Source organism: Urocitellus parryii, chromosome 2 (genome assembly GCF_045843805.1).
Source record: "Urocitellus parryii isolate mUroPar1 chromosome 2, mUroPar1.hap1, whole genome shotgun sequence".
Lineage (NCBI taxonomy): Eukaryota > Metazoa > Chordata > Mammalia > Rodentia > Sciuridae > Urocitellus > Urocitellus parryii.
The window spans coordinates 225,961,775-225,986,161 of record NC_135532.1 but is presented as its reverse complement, the minus strand read 5'-3'; the positions used below and the strand labels follow the sequence as shown (position 1 = coordinate 225,986,161).

At 50.1% G+C, this 24,387-nt stretch overlaps 1 protein-coding gene across 7 annotated transcripts in view; it reads right to left on the bottom strand.

Moving 5' to 3' along the window:
- Pcbp3 (poly(rC) binding protein 3) overlaps nt 1–24,387 on the bottom strand; it is a 223,477-nt gene that overhangs the window by 50,941 nt on the left and 148,149 nt on the right. For 4 of the 7 annotated variants that reach the window (XM_026381282.1, XM_026381285.1, XM_026381289.2 and 1 more), the window contains one exon: nt 22,898–23,024. In XM_026381282.1, coding sequence (XP_026237067.1) covers nt 22,898–22,907 — 10 coding nt within the window. In that variant the 5' untranslated portion in view covers nt 22,908–23,024. Of the gene's footprint in view, nt 1–10,013; nt 10,108–22,897; nt 23,025–24,387 lie in introns of all 7 variants that reach the window. The other 3 variants (XM_026381287.1, XM_026381286.1, XM_077795436.1) reach the window with 3 other exon arrangements.

Sequence of the window (24,387 nt, the reverse complement as noted above, 5' to 3'; positions counted from 1 at the left end):
ACAATGCAGAGGACCTGGTGGCCTTATGAATCCAAAAATGATCCTCAGACAACAGTCAAAAGGGAAGATTTCAACAGGGTGATCATCTTACACATTTCCATAAAAGTAAGGTTTAGAAAATAAAATTTAAAACAGATACCATTTACAAGAACATAAAAGATTCAGAATTGGGATAAATGTAACAAAAGATGTGTAAAACCTCTCAGTAGGAAACTGAAAACTTGGAGCCGGGCATGGAGGTGCATGCCTATAATTCTAGTAACTTGGGAGGCTGAGGTAGGAGGATTACAAGTTCAAAGCCAGTCTCAGCAACTTAACGAGGCACTTGCAACCCAGTGAGACCCTGTCTCTAAATAAATTATAAAAAAGGGATGGAGATGTTGCTCAGTGGTCAAGCACCCCTGAGTTCAATTCCCAGTACCAAAAAAAGAAAACTGAAAACATGAGAGCAATTAAAGAAAACCTGAGAATTAGAAGACAAATATTGTTCCTAGACTCATGCTCAGAAACTTGGGATGTACTGCTTCCAAACTTATCTACAGACCCAATTCCACAGATAAGCTTATATTTTAAAATGTACGTGAAAAAGTCATCATGCTGAGAATAGCCTGAGGAAAAGAACAAAGTGAGATGACAGAGTTTTGCCACTGATCTGCACAGAAAGCTACAGTAACCAGCCAGGGGGGGAATGGGCGGGACCAGTCAATTCCCCCAGCAGTTCCACTGGGCAGAAGTCAGCACTCAACTAACCGGAAGGGCAAGTGGACAACAGAGCCCTAATGCTCCCTCCCCAATTTCCCCCTCAGATTCATTCCAGGTGGCCTGTATCCAAACGGGGTCACAGACAGAGCGCAGCCTTTGGAAGCAGCATAGATGTAATAAATATAGCTGGGAAAAGGATAGATTTCCTTAGACACAAGAAAGCACTAATTGTTAAGGAGAAGACAGAAATGACGAACCAATTAGAGCTACAACTTTCTGTGTGCCCCACAGACCATGTCAGGAGAGAAAAGCAGCCCACAGAGTGGGAGACACCTGCAGCTCATCGGACTGCTGAAGGCTTCTGTCCAGGGAGCATTCCCATGCTGCTCAGGAAGAAGAGGCATGAGCCTCGAACAGGCAGGTCCAGAAGAGGCCATCCATATGACCAAAAGTGCTTATGGGTTTTGGATTCAACCAAGATAATTTGTAAAAAAAAAAAAAAAAAAATTGCATTGTACTGAACGTGCACAAGCTCTTTTCCGTCTCATTCTTCCCTAGACAACCAGAATTAACTACTTACATAGCACATATATTATATTAGGATTTATAAGTCATCTGGAGATGATTTATAGGAAGTGCACAGGTAATGGGCAAATACTACGCCATTTTACATAAAGGACTTGAGCACCCAGGCACTGTGCTTTCCACAGAGGGGTCTGGAACCCATCCCCTGGCAGATGGGCATCAAAAGTCAAGAGGAAGAAGCAGAGTAAGGTCACGGTGGTGCCACCATATTCCTACCAGAAGGGCTGGAATACACTATAACACCACAAAAAACTTGGCAGCAAGCGCTGGAGAACAGCAGAGCAAACTGGTTAACTTGGGAAAGACATTTGGTGTGATGAAGGGGACCACTGACAACACCTAGACCCAGCATTCTAATTAGAAATTCTACTAATAAACTAAGTCAAATGTGAACACGTAGAACCAGCAACACACATGAAGACCAACAGTACACAGGACCTGTGGAGTCTGTACTTGGGGTGGATGGGTAATGTAGTGTCAGGAATTCTGCCCACATATCTGTACACTGAAGAAGAGCAGCAGCCAAGCACACGAGCCTGAGGGGCAGCCAGCTCCAACGCACTGTCACCGTGTGCTGGGCACAGGTCTCACCACAGTCATGGGAGCAGGGAACTGCAGAGCACTCAGGGAAGTACCACAGCCTCGCAGAGGGAAGAGGGCGCCAGCACTGGCTGCCCACTCTGCAAATGCAGTTCCTCATGGAAGTCAGAAAGGTACTTGATGCAGTTCAGAGCTTCATGATGGACAAGCCCAATCAGAGCAGAAGGAAGCACTGGAGTCAGGTGCAGATGATTCACCCCAACACAAAAGCCAAGTACCACGTGCTTCTTTCCAAGCCTGTGACTCTGGTACCACTTTTACTGGGCTGGGTGGGGTAGGCACAGAGTTTCAAATTATTGCTCTTGTCAAAACAAAGTGATAGACATGAGAATTGGGGAACTATAGATAAACACATAAAGGAGAGGGTACTGTCCTATTAACACGAAAAGAAGGCCAAGGTTAGTCAGTAGGGCAGGAGATTTTGAAGGAAACAAAATCCACCCAGTGATGAAGTAGAGGGCTGTACACAGGTCCACACTGGCCTGCATGGACACTGCACTGGGCCAGAGAACCTGCACCCCGAGGAGTGGCCTCGCCATCATCCATGAACAGGTCAGAAGCAACCTGGTGAGCAAGGACAAGAAGGAATGCTCTCATAACCCTGTGGCCTGTGTTTGTTCACTTAACAGCGTGGTGTCCCAGGGTGTGGGGGCTCGGCTCCAAGGCAACAGCCCCTCCCATCTCATCAGGAAATGCCCCTTTGGCAGGAGGTGCCGCTGTCCTTCCTGGAGCGAAGAAAAGTTTAAATAGCAGCCTCTGGAAGAACACAGGGCAGAAGAATCATCTCCTCTGCTAAATCCAGGGATGAAGAGGAAGCCTGACCTGGGACGTGCCACCCCCAAGACCTGGAAACTATCCTGGGAAGGAGCCAGTCCATGGCAGGAGACCCTGTCTCCTTCAGTGGCTGGAGTCCCATGTCTGCCTGTGCCCCATCAGGGCCAGAAAGAACTGAGGAGGAGCAGTCCTGCTTAGCGGCCAACCATAGGGGTCCCTGCCCTCAGGAACATTGAGAAGAGGATCTTCTCAGGGGCGGGCTCTCTGTGTAGGAGGCACAAGGACTAGGGTGAGCCTTGCAGGCCTCCCCAGCCTGGTCGGTTACAGGTCGCTCTCCTGGGAGCCGATGCTCCCCTTTCTTAGTGAGAAGTGCCTTGGATGCCAATGATGCTTGTCAAGACGGCCGACTTCTCTGTCCTAGAGAGGCTCCTGGTCAGCTTGGCCTTCAGAACAGGATGGAGACCTAAGGACACTGCCAACAGACTGCTGACTGCATGACAGATGGGGAGGGAGGGCACAGGCAGCAAGTGACTTGCCCACAGTCACATGACGGGTATAGGCAGAGGGCAGCAGGATGTAGACATGTTGGCAGCAGGGCAGGCTGGCTAAGGCTAGGTTAGCCCTGCTGTGTTTGTGCCTCCCAAGGCTGCAGGTGACGTGGACAGCAGGTGTTGAGGGTACGTGGGTCTCCTTGAGGGTCATAGTAAGATGGGAGAGGAACACAGCTTCTCTGGGAGAGTGTGTGTGGGGCTGGAAGAACCACAGATTAACGACTATACAAGATTCATTTGTCAACACAGGCAGAATCATAGCTCATGCTCAAATTCAATAGAAAAATAAGCTGAAATTAGATTGAGAGGTCATTTCTTTTTGGGGGGTGGGTACTAGGGATTGAACTCAGGGGCACTCAACCACTGAGCCACATCCCCAGTCCTATTTTGTATTTTATTTAGAGACAGGGTCTCACTGAGTTGCTTAGCACCTTGCTTTTGCTGAGGCTGGCTTTGAACTTGCAATCCTCCTACTTCAGCCTCCTAAGCTGCTGGGATTTACAGGCGTGTGCCACCACACCTGGTGATTTCTTTTAGTGTCTTAATATCTTAATACTAGTAATACTTCATTACAACACTACAAATGGCAATGTACGAAATATACAATTTTTTAAAAAGATAAAAGCTGAAGCAATAAAACATTAAAAATCTTCCCAAATGAAAGAAAGAATTAAGAAAAAAGATAAAAAGAGAAATAATAAATGATAATAATATTTTAAAGAAAACAAAATGAGAGTTATCCAAGGAAAACAAGTGATTTTAAGTAGTTAAAAATTAAACAAAATTTAAAAGAGCCCCAAATAAATCAAGACAAAAAATGAATCAAGAAAACTTAGATGAGAAACTTTCAAAAAAGAAAAACATGAATGTTTGGGTGGATTAAAGCTATGGAGACTGGCTTGCAAAGCTGAGACTGGCTGCGGGCAGCTGACCCTGGACTGCTGCTCTGGAAGTGTTTCTGCAGAATCTGGAGTCGGGGGTGGCAGGCAGCACTGAAGAGCCTGCTGAGGGTGCCAGAGATTCGGGAAGACCTGGGTCACAATAACACAAACAGGAGGCCGCCTGGGGGCAGGTGTAGAGGGCGCCCAGGGCTCTCCCTGGGCCTCCTGCCACTGAGGACCTTCACACACGCAGAGTATCCTTGGAGGCCTGGCCCATAGGTGTTGACACTGCAACTGAAGACGGCAGGGGCAGGCGGGATGGTGTGGGGAGCAGGGATGATGGCATCCCCTTGCACTGTGCTGGACTGAGGGCTTCACCTGCTCCCAAGGGGCCTGGTGGTATGTCCAGGTGGGCAGCCTCAGCAGGGAAGACTGGAGGGTGGCAGAAGCCAGGCCCCCACACTGCAGCTACTGAATCTGTGCTATCCTGCTCCCAGCTGACTCTAGGATTAGCTTAATCCCCAAGGCAACAGCATCACAGTGAGACACTGGGAGTTCAGCCGCTGATGGCCTGTTAATCCTGTAAACCTCGAAGCTGCCAGCCTCATTTAATTTATTTTAATGGATTTGTTTTTTTATTTCAATGTATGTACTTGAGAAAGCCACAGACATGTATGTGAGAGACAAGCCCTGTACCTCTCCTTGCCAAAATGCAAACACATGTTTATGAGCACCTCCATAAATACCGCATGGTAAAATCAATTAAAAGGCCCTCTGGTTGGGAGTGTTGATTCTTGAAGCTGGCCCCTGCATTCTGCTGGAAAGAAGGGGGTGCATGAGCTTTGTCAACAAGGATGTCACTGGGCAGACCTGAAGGAGGTCCTGCAGGCTTCTTTGTTGTGCAGCCCAGGCAGAAGTCCTGGCCTTTCCTCTGGCTCACCCCTGCTGCCTCCTGTTTCTGGCCAAGGTCTCTGGTACTGAGGGCTGCACACTGGGAATGAGAACAATTGTTCTGTAAGCCCAGTCCTGAGGCCCCTGGGGGGCCACCGGGGACCAGGGCTGAATCTGGGTGTGGACTCCTTGTCATGGCCCCTCGGCACTGCTCCTGGCTCCGGTCCACATCAATCACAATCAGCTCACTTTCTTAGACACCCAGACAGTGTGACTGTCACAGCAGCAGCATCCTCTCTGAGACCAATAAAAAGAACAAAACGAAAGGCAACATGAATGCCAACCGAGCTGTCCTGACTGGGACTTGAGCGTGGTGGAGCCTGGCCAGGGCAGGCAGGGCCCAAGTGCTCTGGGAACACACAGGCTGCGGAGGGGACAAAGCTCCCTGGAGCCACACGCTTGCATGCTGAAGCGGGTGCTGGGCCTCTTCCTAGCCCTACTTTGCATAAGTGCCACATCATGTGTGCTCTGTGACTTGGCTTTGAAGGGCAGCATCGCCTGGAGGCTGTGAGGAGTATAATTTGAAGGGTGCAGCCCGAGTGTCTTGTGGCCCTGAGCATGTGACTTACTCATTCATGACCTGGAACCTTCCACACCCAGAGTGAGGCAGCTCTGGCCAACTCCAGGCAGTTGCTGCAGCTTGGCAGCGTCCTCCTGTCCCCTTGTGGGCTTGCACTCTGAGCCCACTCTTTGACTAAAAGCATGTCTGAGACCTACCTGCTGCTGCTAGGGCTGGGCCCATCATCACCACACATCCTCTTTCTTACTGCCCAGTGACATTCTGTGGCTTAAACACGGCACACCTCCTGTTCCCGTCGATGCCCTCATCCTGATTTCCTCCAGGGAGGCCGGAGTGCAGACTTGACAGCCTCAGGCACCCTGACTGTAGGCAGGGCTCCGCTCCTCTCACAACCCTACATGCAGCTCTCTGCACACATGAAGGTTTGCTAAGACCTGCAGTGAGAACTGCTGGTCAGGTATACGTAGACCTGGCCAAAAGTCTTCCATGCAGAGCTGCACGGTCCTCGCCCTCCAGGTCTGCAGGGAACACAGGCAGCCCGTGTGCTCCCAACCTCTACTCCTCACGGCCATGCACACTTCTCCTAGTTGCCATTCCCTGGCCACTGGCCCCTTGGACATCTGTCAGCCGCTCGGAGTCTCTGTTTCTTAACAGCTGCCTTTTTATTTGTGTTTGGTTGCTATTTCTGCCCTAATGGACCTGGCACTCTTGTGCCTTTTGGAGTGTGGCATGGCCTACGATGCCCTGTAAGAAAAAGATCATTTTCAAAATCAACGTGGATTTCTGTGCCTTTTAGCTCATTACCCCATCTCAAATACATCTGTATTTGGTGTGAGATCAAATTCTAAATTTAGTGGTTTTTTTTTAGTTGACTCAACATCACTTATTGAATAGTTTATCCATTTCTAGTGATTTAAATGCTGATTTGATTAAAGCAAAGCAAGGACTGGGGATGTAGCTCAGTGGTAGAATATTTGTCTAGCACACAGGGGCCCTGGGTTCAATCTCTGATTCAGCGAAAAAAAACAAAAACAAAACCAAAAACAAATCACACACACACACACACACACACACACACACACACAAAGATTAAAGCAAAGCAAACCCAGTCCCGCCCCTGCTGCCATCTACCCTCTGCCCCATGCCTACCAGGTTAACCATTCTTCCTGGTAGTGCGGGGTGCATGGCTCCCCCCACATCCCTGCACTCTTCTGATGGTTTTTAATGCCCGTACTCCCCACATGTACCTCAGTGTGGGGACACATACATAGGGTCTGAGCAGGGCAGAGACAAGGGGAAGGAAGGGCTGCTGAGCCGGGGGGAGAGGGTGCTGGCAGGGAAGAGGGTGCGTACAGGCAGGTGATGTTGAATGTATTCAGAGAGCTCATGGGTCTGTGTATCTGTGTGACAGGCAGGAAGGCTGTGTCAGGGTCTCCAGGACTCACCTCTGCCCCTGTCGGGCTACCACCCCAGTCAGGTCCTCTCCTCCCCTGAGACCCTCTGGCCCTGGTTCCTGTCTGGGGCTGTGACAGTGGCCACTGTAGCCCTTTCACCTCTCCTGGCCATACCTGCCCACCCCTGGACACTTACCAGTGGATGCCCTAGTCCTAGGACTAGAGGTTGTGGCCCAGTGCATCTTCTCTCCCCTGGCACTTGCCTTGGGGTCCTGCTCACCTTGAACTCTAGCAACAGAGGTCACTCTCCTCTAGGTTCCTCCTTCCTGGTTTCCCACAGGGCTCTCAGTGGACGTGTGTGGGGGGCAGCCTGTCTCCTTTCTTACAGGAAGGCCCGCCACAGGTAATGAACCACATGATTCAGCCAGGAGTCCCCACAGGGGATTGCTCACCTTGGACATGTGGTCACTGGACACCACAGGCTGTTCTCCTGACCCAGGACTGCCCCTTTCGGCCACCAGTCCAGTGGTACAGGAGCCTCACGTGACCTGTACTTAAACTCTCACTCCTGCATGGTTGTACAGTGGTTCTCAAACTCACAGAGGACCTCCTGGAAGGCTGTTCAGCTCCAGAGTGCGGGCCAGCCCAGAGCTTCTGAATCACATCACTATGCAGGAGGGAGCTGTGGCTGTACCTCCAGAGTGTCCTTGGGGTGGGGGTGGTTCCTAGCCAGACATGTGTTTTCTTTAAGAGCGTGTAGCTGAGGTGTAAAGAATGGGGTCTGATCACTTCCAGCTGGGCTGGAGCCCCAGAGGGTACTGGAAAGCCCACTAGTTTTGCCATGGATGGCCTTGCTGGCCCCAAGTCACAGCATCCGGGCCTGCTGGTTCTCTGAGTGTCCGTGGCTAGAAGGCTCCAGTTGTGGGGGTGTTCCTGACCCCACCCAGCAGGGCCCAGATAGTGTGCACCTCCCACACATGGAGTGTGGGGTGCAGGGTCAGAGGGAACCTGCCCAAGACTTGGTCAGGCCAACTCTACCTGTGACCCTTCAGCTCCCAAATGAGTCAAAGCCAGCACAATGAGGGCGATGTGAACAGGCAGTCGGTCCACAGTGCCTAAGGACACATTGCCCACTGGTGAGAAGCCTGGGGATGGGCAGGCAGGAGCACAGAGACAGGCTCTAGGGGCGTCCTTTGGTCTGGGTAGCATGATCTAATCCGCAAGGTGCCCCAGTGCCTCTGCATGGTTGTATTTGTCATCCTTTCACTGGAGGCTGAGGGGCAGTAAGGACGGTCGGGCCTGCCCTTGAGGCAGCAGCACTTGTGTTTCCCCTGAAGGCCAGTGGGAAAGGCGGGTAATGACTTTATAATTCGATGTGAACCCTCATGATCATCACAAGAGTACACCTCTGTCCTGCTACAGCCCGCCATGACTAAGAGCCACAGGAAGACTAGCTCCTGGGACACAGAGCAGCAGAGAGAGGGAGACAATGCTAAAAGCTGCACAAAGTTGGTTTGGCTTTCCCCAGGCACAAAAGGAAGATTGAAAGCCATCAACAGGAAAATCATTGAATTCTTCTATCCTGCTTTAGTGAAACAGAACATTTTCCATGAGCTGGAACCTGGCCGGGTGCCGTGGCGCACACCTGTAATCCCAGCGGCTAGGGAGGCTGAGATAGGAGGATTGCGAGTTCAAACCCAGCCTCAGCAACTTAAGCAAGGTCCAAAGCAACTCAGAAAGACCCTGTCTCTAATAAAATACAAAAATGGGGATGTGGCTCAGTGGTTAAGTGCCCCTGGGTTAAATTCCTAGTACCAAAAAAAAAAAAAAGACTGGAACCTGGTTAAGGAAAGCGCCCTTTGGAACATGACTAGGGACTCACCCTCAGGTTGTAGTTGACAGGAAAGGGTATTACTAAGTGCAGGCGTTCCATGACCTTGCTCTAAGAGGAAAGCTTCTTGTGTCACCACGGGTACCACTGCTGTTCCATAAACTAAAATGTGGGACAGCTGATACCCTAAAGTGTGGGCATTTGTTTTTATGATCCTGGCCATACAAACAGTTGAAACATAAATTTAAAATATTGTATCTCTCAAAGGCAGAAAATTGTTCACTGATACAACGGATTAAGATCAAACCCCATTAGGACTCTGAAACATTTTCCAGCAAATGCAAACACCAGCATTTAGTCTGTCTGGATGGGGCACCAATGGTCGCCATACAGAGACCACGAACACCACCTCCTGCACACGCCACTGACAAGATGTGCTCATCCGAAGGGTCCCCAGCTAATGGAACACTCGATTCATTCAGGCAAGATCGGACGTTTTGTTATTTATAAGCTGCAAAACTCGCACTAGCTTTACCAACATTTAAACACTATTACGCAGTCTGCATAGCTTTATCATGCAAGAAAGTCATGTTTGATGCCCTCCCAGAACTAAAAGAACTAGCTACTTCTCAATATTGATATCGAGCTCCAACACTGCACATCCTCCATTTGGTAGAAATCGGTGTGCATCAGCCTCACTGATATTTGGGTTTCATGGAGCTCCTGCCCACAGGAACAAACAGCTCAACTGTTTACTTCAGAGGGCAATGTCCCCAGCTGGAGGGTGCTGGACCCTGGTTCCTGAGAATGACCAGCATGCTCAGGGTGGGGTTTACGTCCCCATCCATATTCACTATCTCTGACAAACATCCTTAAGACTATGTTCATTGTCCTACAAATAATGTTGCTTTACCAGTGCAGAGCATCAGAACAACGTTGACTGTTCAAAAGGAGCCATGTTATTAGAGCAGAGCACTGTCCTCTAAGCATCTGAAACCACTTGCACGTACAGTCCAATTTCCGCCCGTCCACCCAGGAAGAGCTCTGTGCAGTCATGGCAGCTCCTCCGAGCACTTCGTCCCGACAACCCACACGTGTGAGAACTCTACTTGCCCTGCCATGCCGCCTGGGTCTGCTTTCCTTGGGTCTGCTGTCCTCACAGCCAGCCTCGGCCACCTGTCCTGCTCCGCTGACTGCTTCCCCAGGCCCACAAAATCCCCTTACCTCAGAACAAAGCAGCCCCGTGAGGTCGGGAGGATCGCGTTGGATGTGGGTACCAGACAGATGGCCACTCTCCCTGTTTAGAGAAGATGAAACGCTAAAGGAGAAAAATTAGAGAGCTGTTTTGTTCTCGACTGAAGGAAGCCACCCATCCCATTGGCCTGGGGTGGGGACCGCGTGACATGGCCCAGGCACATGTGACCTACTTTTCGCCCCGCTCCCCTTGTGCCCTTGGAGGGGCACCCAGTACTCGTGGGCTGTCATTCCAATGGTTCCTTCCCCCAACAGGGCAGCTGAACAAGGCAGAGTGCCTGTAGGACATAGGCTGCAGCAGCTAAGCCCCTGGAATGGGGGGACCTCGGCCCACATTAATCCAGACGCAGCTCTTCAGGCTCGAGCTGTCATCGCTGCTGCTGACCGTCTGCCTGTGGACGGCTTGGACAGGAGGCAGAGCCTACCCATTGGCCCCGGGCTGGTCCTGGGCTTGGCTGGCGACACACTTGCAGGTTCTCACGGAACTGCATCAGGAGGTTATTCTTCACCAGGACGAGGGCCTGAAACAGCACAGACTGGATATCCTGCCATTTGTAATTCACTGTAATCTTCCCTGAGAAGCAAGCCCACACATAAGCTAGAAATGGATGAGTATGCTGTGCTCTTGAGATCAGTCCTGATGTGGGCTGTGATCTGCACAGGTGGGATGCAGGGACTGACCAAGACCCCAGGGCTGAGTCACTTGGCACGAGAGAAAGGGGCACATAAATTGGTTCATCCACCAAACTGTGTACTTCTGCCACCCGGTGAGTCAGCCTCCCTCTCTGCCTAGGCACCTCTGCCACCAGGTTAAGAGTCAGCCTCCCACTCTGCCTGGTGTGACATGCTACCTTTACCCCTGTCTTACACAAAGACCAGACGACATAACCATCAAACACATGCAGACGCTTGGAGGGAATGTCCAGAGGGGCTGTGGGCTGGGCAGAAGATGCAGGCTGCACCAGGGAAGTCCCATGGCTTTCCAGTGCCCACTAAGGCACAGAGGAGGTGCAGTCCTACAGGCCTTACCCACCCAAGTCATCCCCATGGTTCATTACTAAACTAAAATAACCAGATAGGGGATATTCATGATAGAAAAGCACACCCCTAGCTAGCTGTTCCCAGAAAGATCATCCATCTGTGGTGTCGGGAAGTCTTCCTCTTCAGATTGCTGTCCAGGTGGAGTTAGTAAATCTCTTCAGCAAGAATAGAATCAAACTGCCTGTGTTTGCTCTACTTTTTCACACTTAGCATTACATACTCAATATTCCTCTGTATTAATTCATTCTGGTCTATGTAATAGTGATTGAATATCCCATAGCATTACATTTTGTGCATGAGACTTTTATGGATTCTATTTTATATACTATAATGTTTAAAAATGTGACTAGCCTACAATGACTGACTATGCTGGGTGGCTGAATTGCTATATCAAGCACTATTTTGATAATTATCTTCAAGGTTTCCTCCCAGAGGTCACATGTTGGAAACTAACCCACTGTGACAGTATGAGGACGTAGGCCTTTAGGAGGTGGTAAGGGCATGAGGGCTCCACCCTTATGTATAGATTAATGCCATACGAAGGGGCTCATGGGACCAATGTGGCTCTTTGTGCCTTCCCATGGAGCGTTACCCCTCCAGAGAGTGCCATCGTGAAAGCAGTGATCACCTCATCCGACAGTACTCTGCGGAGGACACAGCACTCCAGGGGCCATCTTGGAAGCAGTGAGGGGCCTCACCAGATGCACAGTCTTCTGACATCCTGCTCTGACTCCCAGCCTCCAGAACGGTAAGGAACGGGTTCACGCTACTGAAAAGTCACCCAGTTTGGGGTATTTGTTATAGCAGTAGGAATGGTTAAGACAGCATCTTTGCTTATGTCTCTTTCTGCCTTCCCTAGTCTTCCTAGAACTATATAGAAATATAATTTCTATGTCAAAAGACGCACAAGTCTGAAGTTTCTGGTGCCCAGTACAGGCTGCTTGGCCAGTACATCTCCACTGCAGTCCAGCTGGGCAGACTCTGTCCTTGCAGACATGTCCTGGAAGATGGATCCAGCACTGGTTAACAGGAGGGAGGAGGAACAGGAGTGGTTATCAGGATGGCCTTGCCCCATCTGGCCCCGCTGGCTGAGTTCACCACACAATAGAGGCTCTGATGCTCCTGTGGTGGGTGGAGACAGCAATGGCACAGTGTCACTCACAGCTCACAGTCCCAAACCGACCCAGACCACTGAAGATAGTGTTCCTCCCACCAGACACCTGGGGGAGGACTGGATACAACCTTGGGTCTGGTGTGGATAGGTCTGGGGTGACTTTGATAAAGCAGTCTGGTGGGAGATAAGCCAGAGGTGACAGTAAGTACAGGCACTGAGGACCTGGTCACTGATGCAAGAAGAGATGGATGGTGGCTGCAGTAAATGTGCAGGGAAAGTCCAGCTTGATGCATGCAGTGGGAAGAAGGAAGGAAGCACATCAAGTAGGAGTAGAGAGGCGGCCAGGTCCTTGAGGCGGAGGACAGGAAGCAAGTTCTGCACTGAGCCCAGGCTCCCAGGCTAGAGGAGGAACCAAGGCATAGCACCCACAATAAGGCCAAGAAGGAGTGGGCCTGAGGGAGGAGGGAAGCTGAGGCATCATCTGTCATGTGCAGGAGGAGCTGCCACTGAGTTGAAGCTGCTGGAAAGACAAACAGGTGAGAGAGAGGAGCCGATGGTGCTCGCCCTGTCCTGAGGGGCCACTGCCTGCATTTTGGCGTGGAAGCTACATGGCAAGTCTTCTGTTGGTGTCTCCTGGCCAGGAGGGTGATGCCACAGGGGCATCACAGTTCCAGGAGTCACTTGGAGGGCAGAGTCCCAAGGCAGGGGTCTGTGTCACGGCACCACGTTGCCACCACTGGGGTGCTGGCCCACCTCTGGCTGTGCCACACCTTTCCACTCCCTGGTTGAGCCAGTTCCCTTTCTGTCCCTTGGATGAGTGTCACTGGCTTTATACTCAGTGGAAGGCTGTGCTCTGCTCCTGCAGGAAGAACAGCTGTGTGAAGTTCTTCAGGGGGTGTCCCTTCTCCCCCATTATTCCGTATCAGTATTTGCTGTACGTTGCGGGCTGTCCGCCAATCCTGTTACCTATTCTGTTCACCACTGAACGCTCTTCGGGTTGGCTCCTGACCACTACGATATGCCCTTCCTTGTTGGATTTTCATTTTCTTTGTTTCCCCCTCTCGTCTCCTTACCACAGGTGCTCCTGGCTCACCCCAGCTTCCTGCCCAGGCCTGCAGCCAGCCACTCTGCCAGCAGCCTGGTCCTTTTTACTTTGGACCTATTTTAGAAGGTCAGAGATAAGGCGCCATGTGAAGAACAACCATGAACTAGAGGTGAAACTCATATTTAGTTGCATAATTATGCTCCAAATATGTTTTACAAATCAAGTTGCATAATTCTCATATTAGCCTACTCCTCCCTTGCCAATGTGCAGCTTATTGAAAGCACAGAGTGAATGGAACAGTTTATAATGAAATCAAGAACCTAATGGTGTCATTGTGCAAATCAGAAATGGTTTTAAATTTCAAATTTAGGAAGTGTCTGATGAGCCTTTTTCTCTGAAACCACTGGAATACATAGGACCTATGACAGACTGCTGTGGTGGACGCAGTGGCAATGAGAAGGCTTGGGCAGGCCTGCTGCTGAGCTGGAAGTGAGTGACGCTTGCTCTGGCCGTGGGTTGCAGCTGCCTTTGCCTCTGCACCAGCAGCCAGCAGGTCAGACTGGGCCTCCATGGAGAGAGAGCTCTTTCTGGCCCCCATACAAACGACTCCTATGTCTTTTTTGGGGTTATGTGTCACAAGAGGCTGGGGTGGGCATTCCTGGGTCCCCCAGCCTCTACAACCCCATCCAGTACATAGACTGCACTGGGTTAGTGACTGCCAGGGCTCCCTCTCTGTACTCTGTGGGAGCAGCTCCTTTTTCAGGCATTCATGTGCTAAGGAAAGGGGCCACCCCTCCACCACCTTAGAGAAGCCTCTGGCTATGGACCAGCAGGTGGCTACCAGGCCTCTCTGGTGAGAGGCCCTAGTCATCAGCCCTTGCCCAATGGCCTGGAGTCGGGGACCCTGTGTCCAAGGAGCAAGGTGGAGTATAGCCATTCCTACATTCCTGTCTGCAGGTCTCCAAGTGCGTACCCCTGAGTGCCCACTTGTGGGAGGCCATCCTCGCACGTGATTTGAGTTACCTCCCTGGCTGGGTGAGAGGCGCTTAGACACAGCGGTGTCAGAGCCTTCCCCACCCTGTCCCAGGTACGAGGGCTTGTCCGTGCAGAGGCGTGCCTGGCCACTGACCCGAAGACCCAATCATTGGCTCTGACCTTGGGATGCTGCCCCCCCGTAACCTTCATTGGATGGGATTTTCTCTGGAATTTTTTGTTTCCCAATAAAAGCTCACTCCCTGGTGTGTGCGCGCTCTCTCTCTCTCTCTCTCTCTCTCTCTCTCTCTCTCTCTCTCTCTCTCTCTCTCCTCTTATGTAAACCTCGCCACCGCATTAGGTGGCTGGAGGCGGGAGCTAGGAGAAGCCGTCTCGGAGCTGGGAAATAAAGGTAAATGAGAGTCTGTCTCTTTAATTTTAAAACTCACTAGCAATTTTTATGCATCGAACTTTCTTTTATGAGGCTTGTGCACTGGTCGCGTGGCAGACCCACTTCCTCCTGGAAAGGCCATAGGATCTTGCACAGAGCCCAGTGAGGCCCAGAGGGGTGCTCTGGGCAATATGTAGTGATGACACAGGGACCAGGCTCATTGGGAGCTCAGCAGTCACCTGATGGCTGCTATCTGCGGGTTTCCCCAGTGTGTGAGATGCTGCCTGTCGGGACCAGCTTCCTCTGAGCAGAGGCAGGGAGCAAATATCCCTTCTTGTTGGGAAGAGTGAGGTCACTGATCAGGACCCAGACCCAGCGGCCGGGATGCACTTGCACTCTCCTGACGCACAGTCATGCTGGGCACCCCACATAGCATGCCTCACTCTCCTCCACCAGTCTTCTCCTGCCTGGCCCCCATGGTCTGGGCTCTGCTGGCCAGTTCTACCTGGTCCAGCAAGGCTTGCTCTGCTCTCTGCCACCTGCTAAGCACCTGCTGATGCCAGGCACTGCCCCAGGCCCAGGCACTGTGGTACAGCACCAGGCACTTCTTGTCTGCCTGGTACCTGCCTTCTCTTGGACAGCAATGCTTGCTAAGAGATGAACAGAGGGTGATTGGCATGGGCAAAGGGGATAGTTTGGATCTTGCACATGCTCCTTAGGGGAAAACCTCACCAAGAAAGGCACTTTAGAAGGGGAGAACTGCTGACCCGAAGATGGAACCATTCCTGTCTCGCCTTACCTTGGAGCTGGGAGGTCATGAAGGTGGAAGACTCCTGCCTCCTGCCTGAGATCACTACTAAAGGACTTCCTAAAACCCCTTCTCCTTCTACACATGCCCCGTTCTTTGCATGCTGCGTGTGCACAGATTTCTGAAACACAGTTATCTTTAAGGTTTTCTAAGACTGTGACAACTTGGATAGGATGCTCTGGACAGAACTCAGCAGCAGCACCCCCACCAAAGAACCAATGCCAACTCCTGCCTTGGGTCTTCAAGACCAACAGTCTCCTATGCAAGATCTTAGGTAAATTTGTTCCCTTTTTTCCAATAGAAACTTCCCCTTGCTCAGCCTCCTTGAGTACACCCACAGTGTGCCACAGCACACAGAGTTCCACTGCAATGCTCTGCTGGTCCCAAACACGCCTACCAACCTTGGAAGACTTTCTGGGCACATCTGCTGGGTCACCAGGGGCGATACTGAGGGCATGAGGGAGAGGTCCGTGAGGGTCCCTGGGACAGGGCTGGCAAGGTCGTCGTGAGGGTGAGGGCAGGGCTGAGGAGCAGAGGAGGGTGTCTTGGGGACGGGGTAACTAGAGCAGTGCTGTGGGGAGTGCTGTGAGCCCTCAGGCACTGTCTCTCAAGCTGATTCCCTTAGGGAGTCTCTCTATGCAATACCCCCATAAAAGTAGGCAGCAAGACCCCAGGGCAGCATTATCCGCCCCCCAGGATCTGCTCCAAATGTGGACCCCAGAGTTGATGGTGCGCCATGGCTTCTTGGTTACTTACATGTTGGTTCAGTGGTAGCCCTTCCTCCTCTGCTGTGGGCTTTTTGTACCCCTGGATTCCACCCATTACTTCTGCAGCTATACCCAGTGCCTACCCAGCACTTACCACCATGCAGAGGGTGAACAGGTATGTGGCCCCTGACCCGAGCAGTGCACGAGCCTCACTACAAGATCTGAGTCTGCTGGATAAGTCAGAGGCTCTGACTTCCCTTGAAGCCCAGGGAGAGCATTTATACGTCAGCTCTAACTGGCTCGTGTGTGGTCAGCTGTATCAGAGCCCTTCCAGTCCTACTCGGATCTCCTGTGTGTGCACCACTCTGCATGGCGTCCAGGCAAGGACCCGGTGGCATCCACACTCCGCACAGCCCTGGGTAGGGTCTACAAAAAAGTGAGGCCCTGGGCTGCTCCACCCCTCATCATGGTTCTCAGTCTATGATAGGCTGTTGAGCATCAGATTTATGTAAGTGAAGCTGGGATGAGCCCAGGAGACTTCTCTTGGGCTCGCTTGAGCAGGTCACTCTTCCCTGCCCCTGCTCTTCTCAGCCCCCAGACTCTTTTTCTCCCTCTTGGGGTCAGAATGCTCTAGGTTTCTCTATCCTCTCACCTTTTACTCCCCATATGTGCCCATGTCTAGGATCAGGCAAAGGAAAGGCAGAGGGAGGAAAAAACCAACAGAGACTCATCCCACCTCTTGGGAGGGACCATGGCTGCCACCCTGAGAGGAAGCCCCACCCGCTAGATCTTAGACTCCATGTCCCTGTTGCTCTACTGCTGCCACCATGGGGTGGCCTGGAGTTGGGTGTAGAACAGAGAAAAGGGCAAAACTCTGGGCCTGCTCCCATCTTCTCTAAGCATACGGCTCCTTGGGCCCTTCCTACACCTTCTCTAGAAGCTCCCTGTCAGGCTCGGGCCAACCTGCAGGACTGGGCTACAGTGAAGCCAGGGCAGCAGATGCTGAAGGAGGAGAGCGGGTAACCACTGTCCTGCTCACCTCCCCAGCCTGCCAGCTATCATCTGCTGCCCAGAGCCCTGTGTCAGGGCTGCCTGCAAGGAAGAGAGCTTTCTCCACCCCACTAGCCAGCACAGAGTCCAAAGTCCTTTCTACTGTACACCTCATCAGAAAGGACTTGTCTCACCATGAACAATCCAAATGAAATTAGATAAGCAATTCTTACTATAGCATCAAAAGAATAAAGTTCTTTAGTACAGGCTTAACCAAAGAGGTGAATGACTTAGACCCTGAAAACTGACAGAAGGAAAACACACACACACACACACACACACACACACACACACACGCCTGAAAGATATCTGTGTTCATGAACTGAAAGACAGTGCTGTGAAGATGCCAGTGCTACCCAAGCAACCTGCAGACTGAATGCCTGTCAGAAGAGCAGCAGCACTTCTGCATGCCTTAACTTCCTATGGAGTCGCAAGGGATACAAAAACAGCCACAACAACCTTGAAAAGAACAAAACTGGAGGACTCACAGTTCCTGACTTCAAAATTTATCACAAAGCTATGATCACCACAATAGTGTGGTGCTTGCATACAGACAAATGAATGGAATAAAATAAAAAGCCCAGAAACCTACCTTTACATGTGTGGCCAAATACTTTGGACAGGAGTGCCAAGAACATTTGATGGGGAGAGGACAGTCTTTTCAACAAATGGGGCTGGAAAAATCAGGTATCTACATGCAAACAAAAGCCACATACCAATATAAACCCCAAATCAGACTGAAACATAAGAGCTGGGACCACAAAGCTCTTAGAAGAAAATAGTCCAAACCTTCATGATATTAGATTTCATAATAATTTCTTGGCTATGACATCAAAAGCATAAGCAAAAAGTGAAAATAAACTATAAGCAAAATTTAAAATTTCTGTGCAGCAAGAGACATGATTAACAGAGTGAGAGGGCAACATGGACTGGGAGAAATATCTTTTGAATCATACAATTGGTAAGGGGTTAATATAGAGTATATAAAGAACTCTTACAACCCAACAAAATCCAAGCAACTCAACTGAAAAAATGGGCATAGGATTTGCACACACATTTCTCCAAAAAAGATGACCAATGGCCAGCAAGCCATGAAAAGGTGATCACATCACGGCTGTGGATGGATGAGGTCTGCTCTCAAGGGCTCACACGCTGGGGCTCGGTCCTCAGGGTGATGCTGCTAACAGGTGGTGGGGTCTGCGGGAGTCCTGAGGTCGCTGGGGGTGTGCCCTCAGGAGGGATCGGGAACCGGTTCCTATGGAACCCCAGCCAGTCCTGGTCAGTTTCTGGTTTCTTGCCTCTCCACAAGGTCCCTCCCTGTTGTACACGCTCCGCCAGCATGATGCCATCCACCATGAGGCCTTACCACGACGGAACAGGTGTGGTGCCATGCCCGTGAGCTTTCAGGGCTGTGTTCTAAATAAGAATCTTTAAAAAATAAATAAATAAAGTACCCAAACTTAGGAATTTCATTTTAGTCACATAAAATAGTTACCAATCATGAGGGAAATGTGAATCAAAACCACAATGTGATACCAACCCATGCCCATTAGGGTAGCTATGATTTAAAAAAAAAGAAAAAAGAAGTTGGTGAACTGTTGACAGGAAGGCAAAATTGTTCAGTGACTCTTCAAAAAATTAAAAATAGAATTACCATATGACCCAGCAATGATACTTCTGGATATATACCACAAGAGTTGAGAGCAAGGTCTTGAAGACATATTGTACATCTCTGTTCACAGCAGCATTACTCACACCAGCTGAGAGGTGGGGGGAGCCTGAGTGTCTGTGGATGGGTGAGTGGAGATAGACCTTGACGGCATGGTGCAAAGTGAAATAAGCCAGTCACAGGAAGAAAAGTCATGAACGATCCCACTCACATGACATCAAATGAGAGACAGAAAGAAGAAAGGTGGGTGGCAGGGACTGGGGCAGGGGAGCAGGGGGTCATTCATGGTGAGAGTTCCAGTTGTGCCTGATGAAGAGTTCTGGAGGTGGCACCCAACAGTGTGAAAGTTCCTAATGCCCTGGACTGTGCACAGAGAAGTGGTTAAGACACAAAATTCTAAGTCACATACATTTTACTGTAATTAAAATGAAAATACATTTTAACAAAGGATAGTGGCAGGGACACCTGCACAGGCAGGGCAGGAAGCGCTTGTCTGAGCTTTCAATCCATGGTCTAGTCCCCACACTGAGCCCACTACCTGGCCTCTCTGGGGCTCGATTCACCAAGCTGTGAAGCAGGCTGGCTTGAGCCCCTTCAGTGCTTCAACTTGAGGATTTAAAACCATTTCCTTTGCTTTTCGTTCATTGTTCCTTTCTTGAGACTCCTTCTTCTCCCCTTCCTCGGAAGGGGCTGATGTGCTGTGCTGACTGTGCTGAACATGCAGCCCCTCCACACGGCAGCTCCAGGCAAGGCTGCCCTTAGGCTACTTGTCACAGTCCCATTCTTGAGTCAAGCCCACGGAGCACCGCCTCAGGAACCCCCTCCAGGGTTGGATGCGGCTTGTGTTACATGTTCTTGGCTATCTATTCATGCCTTTACTGATAAAAACAAGGGCTTGACCTTGCCAGTCCTTCTGGAGGTTCACTCATCACGGGGCTGCGAGGCCCACACCTGCTCCCCACTGCACACCCAGTACAGGGTGCCCAGCTGCTCTGTGGCATGCTTCCACCATGTTTTATGTCTACTCTTTTCCAGGAAGGAACACTGAGATCCCTGCTGCATCCACACCCACAGTACCCAACCGGCATGTGCTGTGCTGTGTGTGGGGATCTCACCCCCTCAGAGATGCCTGACCCATGGGTCACAAGCTTGGTGACTCTCCAGCCCTGCCTGTGCGCCCTCTGGTGGGGAGTCTGGGAGCCTCCGGTTTTCTCAGATCTAAGCTGCACCAAGCGGTGTAAAGTCCTTCTAGTTTTCATGTCTCTGACTAGGAGCACATCAGCCTTTTGCATTTCCTCTTCTGTAAATTATCTTTCAGACACATTGCCTATTTTTATTCAGAAGTTACAGTGCATGTTAGTTTCCTGTTGCTGATGTTACAAAGCACAAATTTAATGGCTTAAAACAATACAAATGGATGATCTCACAGTTCTGGAAGTCAGATGTCTGACACAGACCTCGCTGGGCTAGACTCCAGGGTCTGCAGGACTGTGTTCCTCCTGAAGGCCCTAGGAGAGCCTGCAGCACCTAGAGGCCACCCGCTCTTCCACCTTCAAAGCCGGCAACTTGACACCTTTAGATGTGACTGACCTTCTGCCCACTCTTCCACATGTGAAGGACCTAAGCAGGATCATCTCACATAAAGGTCAGCCTGGCTCACAGCCCAAGCCCTCTGCATGTTATCCCTGCTGTGCCAGGATCAGGACATGGGCGCCTGTGGGACGATTCTGTCCCCATCCCCAGAATGGGGGCTTATTGAGACTTCCATGTGTGCTCAAGATACTGATGCCTTCTTGGTTTCAGACTCCCCAGATATCTTCTCCTTTTTTTTCATTTCTCATTATTTTCCCCATGGAATCCTTCCTTAAAATCTTTTCTTTTTCTTTTGGTGGTACTGGGGATCAAACTTAGTGCTTTGCCATTGAGTCACATCCCCAGCCTTATTTATTTACTTACTTACTTACTTACTTATGACTGGCACAGGATCTTGCCAAGTTGCTGAGGCTGTCCTTGAACTTGCTGAGGCTGCCTCCTGAGTTGCTGCTTTTTTGAAATCTTTAATTTGGTATAACTCAACTTACCAAACTTTTGTTATCATTTTTGCTTTTTTTGTGTTATTTATGAATTCCTTTTTATGTCCCAGGTAATAAATGCATTTAGGCTTTTTTAAAATCAATTCCATGGTTTTCACCTTTTGCACTTGGGTCTCCATCTGATTCGATGCAGTCAGCACACTGTTTGGTAACCTTGACTCTAGACCTTCGGGCCTTCTGGCTTCAGTCTTCTCTAATGCTGACAAAACTCATCTCAAATCTCCAGAAACCTCTGGATTTTCATGTTCAGAAGTAAACTTCTAAAGGTTTACTGAGTTCTTCAAAATCCACCTGGAATTTTGATTGCGGTCCCAATGTGTTTGTGAATTGAGTAAGGAAAACCAACACATTTATGTTATCAACTCTCCCAAGACAGGCTGTGAACATCTCACTCCACTCTTGTCCTCCAAGTGCTTCTTAGAGCATTAGCTTTTGCCACCGAGTCCTGTGCACCCTCACTCGGGTTAACTTCTGGACACCTCATGGGTTCTGCTAAACTATTCTGTTTGTCCTAGTAGGTTTTGATTTTCTTGACTTTTCTAGAACAGATCATCACACCTGTTTGCAAAGAATGCCAGTGTTACATCTACCCTCCGTATTCCTGTGATGGTCCCTGTACATGAGGAAGGCTGCACTGTGGTGGCAGAGCTCACCCTGGCCTTGTTGCTGACCTTGGGTGAAGGCATCTAACATTCGCCACCAAGACAATATTTGTGGTGTGATGGGTTCCTGGGCCAAGGCTGGAGCTCTAAACTCCTGGTTTGTTAGAAGCTCTTGCCATTGATGGCATGGACTTCATAACCTGTGCTGCATTAGTTGAGTTAAGCCTGTTATTATTCTTTACCAGTCCACTTAACTAGTGAATAGCACAAAGATTGTTTGAAATCTTATGGTGGACCCTATTAAATCATAATATTTTCTTTATTTGTTTTAAATGTACTTTGATTTTGATACATTCATATCTCATATTGGATTTTTAGGCATAGTTCCAATAACCTGGGCTTGCTCTTTCTTTGTAAACATTACATGATATTGGAGTTGAGATCGATTTGTATTGGTCTGAGTGCTGGGGGCTCTCCTTCTCTGCTTTCTGGGATGGCCTATGTGAGTTAGAAGCCTTAGAGGTCCTTAAAGCTGGGTACAACTATCTGTGACACACACGAGTGAGGGCTTTTATGAAAGGCAAGTCTTTGATAATAATTTAAATGTGAACTGGCCCACTCAAGTTCTCTCTCTCTTCTCAAGTCTATTTTGGCACTGTAACTTTCCTGGGAAGTTATCCGTTTCTTTCAAGTGTTCAGTTGTGTTGACATGTGGCCATTACAGTACTGCAAGCCTTCTTCTCAGTTGTCATTCCTTATTTTTGTGCCTTTGATTCTTATCAGTATCACCCCTCCATTTTCTTGAACCCTCTTATCAGAGGGCTAACTACTCCTTAAGAGAACACCAGCTTTTAGCTCTGCCATTTTCTTTCTTTCGGTGTCCCCCATTTCATTGATTTCTGCCCTTTCCTACACCAGGCTTGGGAAAGCCACAGGGACCACAGCCACAGGGTGGCATCAGGTGGCACAAAAGTACCCCTCCTAATGCTGCCCTGCCCTGGGCTCTAAGGACCCAATCTCAGACACCCTCCAGGGGCCTCAGCACCCAGAACAGTCTTCTGCTCAACATTCAGGGCTTCCCTCCCACTTCCCCAGCTTCCCAGGCAACTCTGGGTAAGTGGCCATGGGCAGACTGGGACATGAGGGTGTGCAACCACAACCAGCCCATGGACGCTGGAACGAGGGACCCTTCCCCCAAAGTCCGACATAGCAGAACCTCAGGGCCCATCAAGAACCAAAGCAGGGAAGGAGGCGGGACTGTGCCACTTCCAGCAGCTGCATTCCTCAGGGGTGAACTTGGCTCGGTGGCCCACGTCCCTGATGAACAAGCAAGCGCACAGAGGGGACTTCACAGCAACTCACCTTCCCCCATAGGCAGGCTCTATGGTTCAGAGCAGGTCCATAGATGTGAATGCCAGGTGCACTGGGCTCAGAGCATCATCGCCAGAACGGAATCTGCAGAGGGGCTGGCTAGTCAGTGCCCGCCTACCTGAAAGACAAACATGGGAGCACGTGAGCTCCAGTGCATGGTCCTGTCCTTAGGACAGGGTTTGGTGATCATTTCTTGCTTTCGACAGAACAGTGCCCATCTCTGAAGCATCCAAGTCCGAGACCTGTGTGAGGAGACGTGTGTCAGCAGAGCTGGCCCCAAGAATGCTGCCTGGTGTAGCCCAAGCAGCAGTGCTGTACTGGGTGGCGTCCACCTCACAGTGGGTGACCCAGAAGAAATGTTTTGACAGATCACATAAATGTTCTACTTATGTTAGTGTTTTTATCTGTGTACACCCTGACTTTGAAATGACAGTTATTAAATGAAAATTAATTTAAGTACATCGCTGCGTCCCACTTTCACAGCCAGTGAGATAATTCCCTTCAATCTCTCCAACCCGAGCCTGCAACTCTGCCCTCGGGAGTCACCCTCGGCACAACCTAGTGCTTCTCCAGAGCGTCTCATTTTCAACTCAGTTTATATTTTTGACTTTTGTGCTTTTAGAATTCAGGTTTGCTGCCAACACTGGAAACTGGATTCCCAGCCACAAGCACTCACTTCAGAACATCATCCTCCTTGATGCATTTGGTCATCTGCTCCACAGGTGCATACTTATGGTCCCCACAAACCACTGCCATGGGCATCCTAAAGGCACACTGACTACAGTGTCCAGCACCTGGAACTGTGATCAGTGGTAATCAGAGCCCATGCTGAACGACAGGGCCTTTCTTTTGAGCCACATGGCAGCCATCAATGGTTCTTCCTGAAGTGGTTTCCCTAGTATGTCACATCCCACCACAGCAGGAGCTTTCAAGTGCAGAAAACAAACAAACAAAAAAAAACCCAATGCAAGAAGATCCCATGAAGGATGAGGCTGAAGGAAAACCCCTCTCCCTCCTCCCTCACCAGGGAAGGCCACTGCACTGGTGCAGCAGAGGGCTGAGAGTGCCACTGGCTAGAGGGTGGGAGACCACAGCTGTAGAGCTGGGCCCTGAGCTCCACGTGTGGGACAGACCAAAGCCACTGATGCACACTTTAAGAGAGTGGACTTATGGCACATGAACTACATCTCAATTTAAAAATTTTAAAAAACACACAAGGTAATACTCAAAAGTTAAGGAAAAAAGAGAAAATAATGCAAGATATCTCCTGTTAAAAGTCTCAGATTTCACAGGCGTGCGTCTCCTCCCTACAGAGAACAGGGAAATGATCCTGACAAACAAAGAGGCACACACCTCAGGAGCTCAGCAGCTGGGAGAGGAGAACAACTGGGTGGCCAACAGACTGGCAGCCGGGAGAGGGTGAACCAGCAGTGAGCAGGTGGGACGACAAAGGAAGCTGGGACCCGAGCCCACGAGGAGAG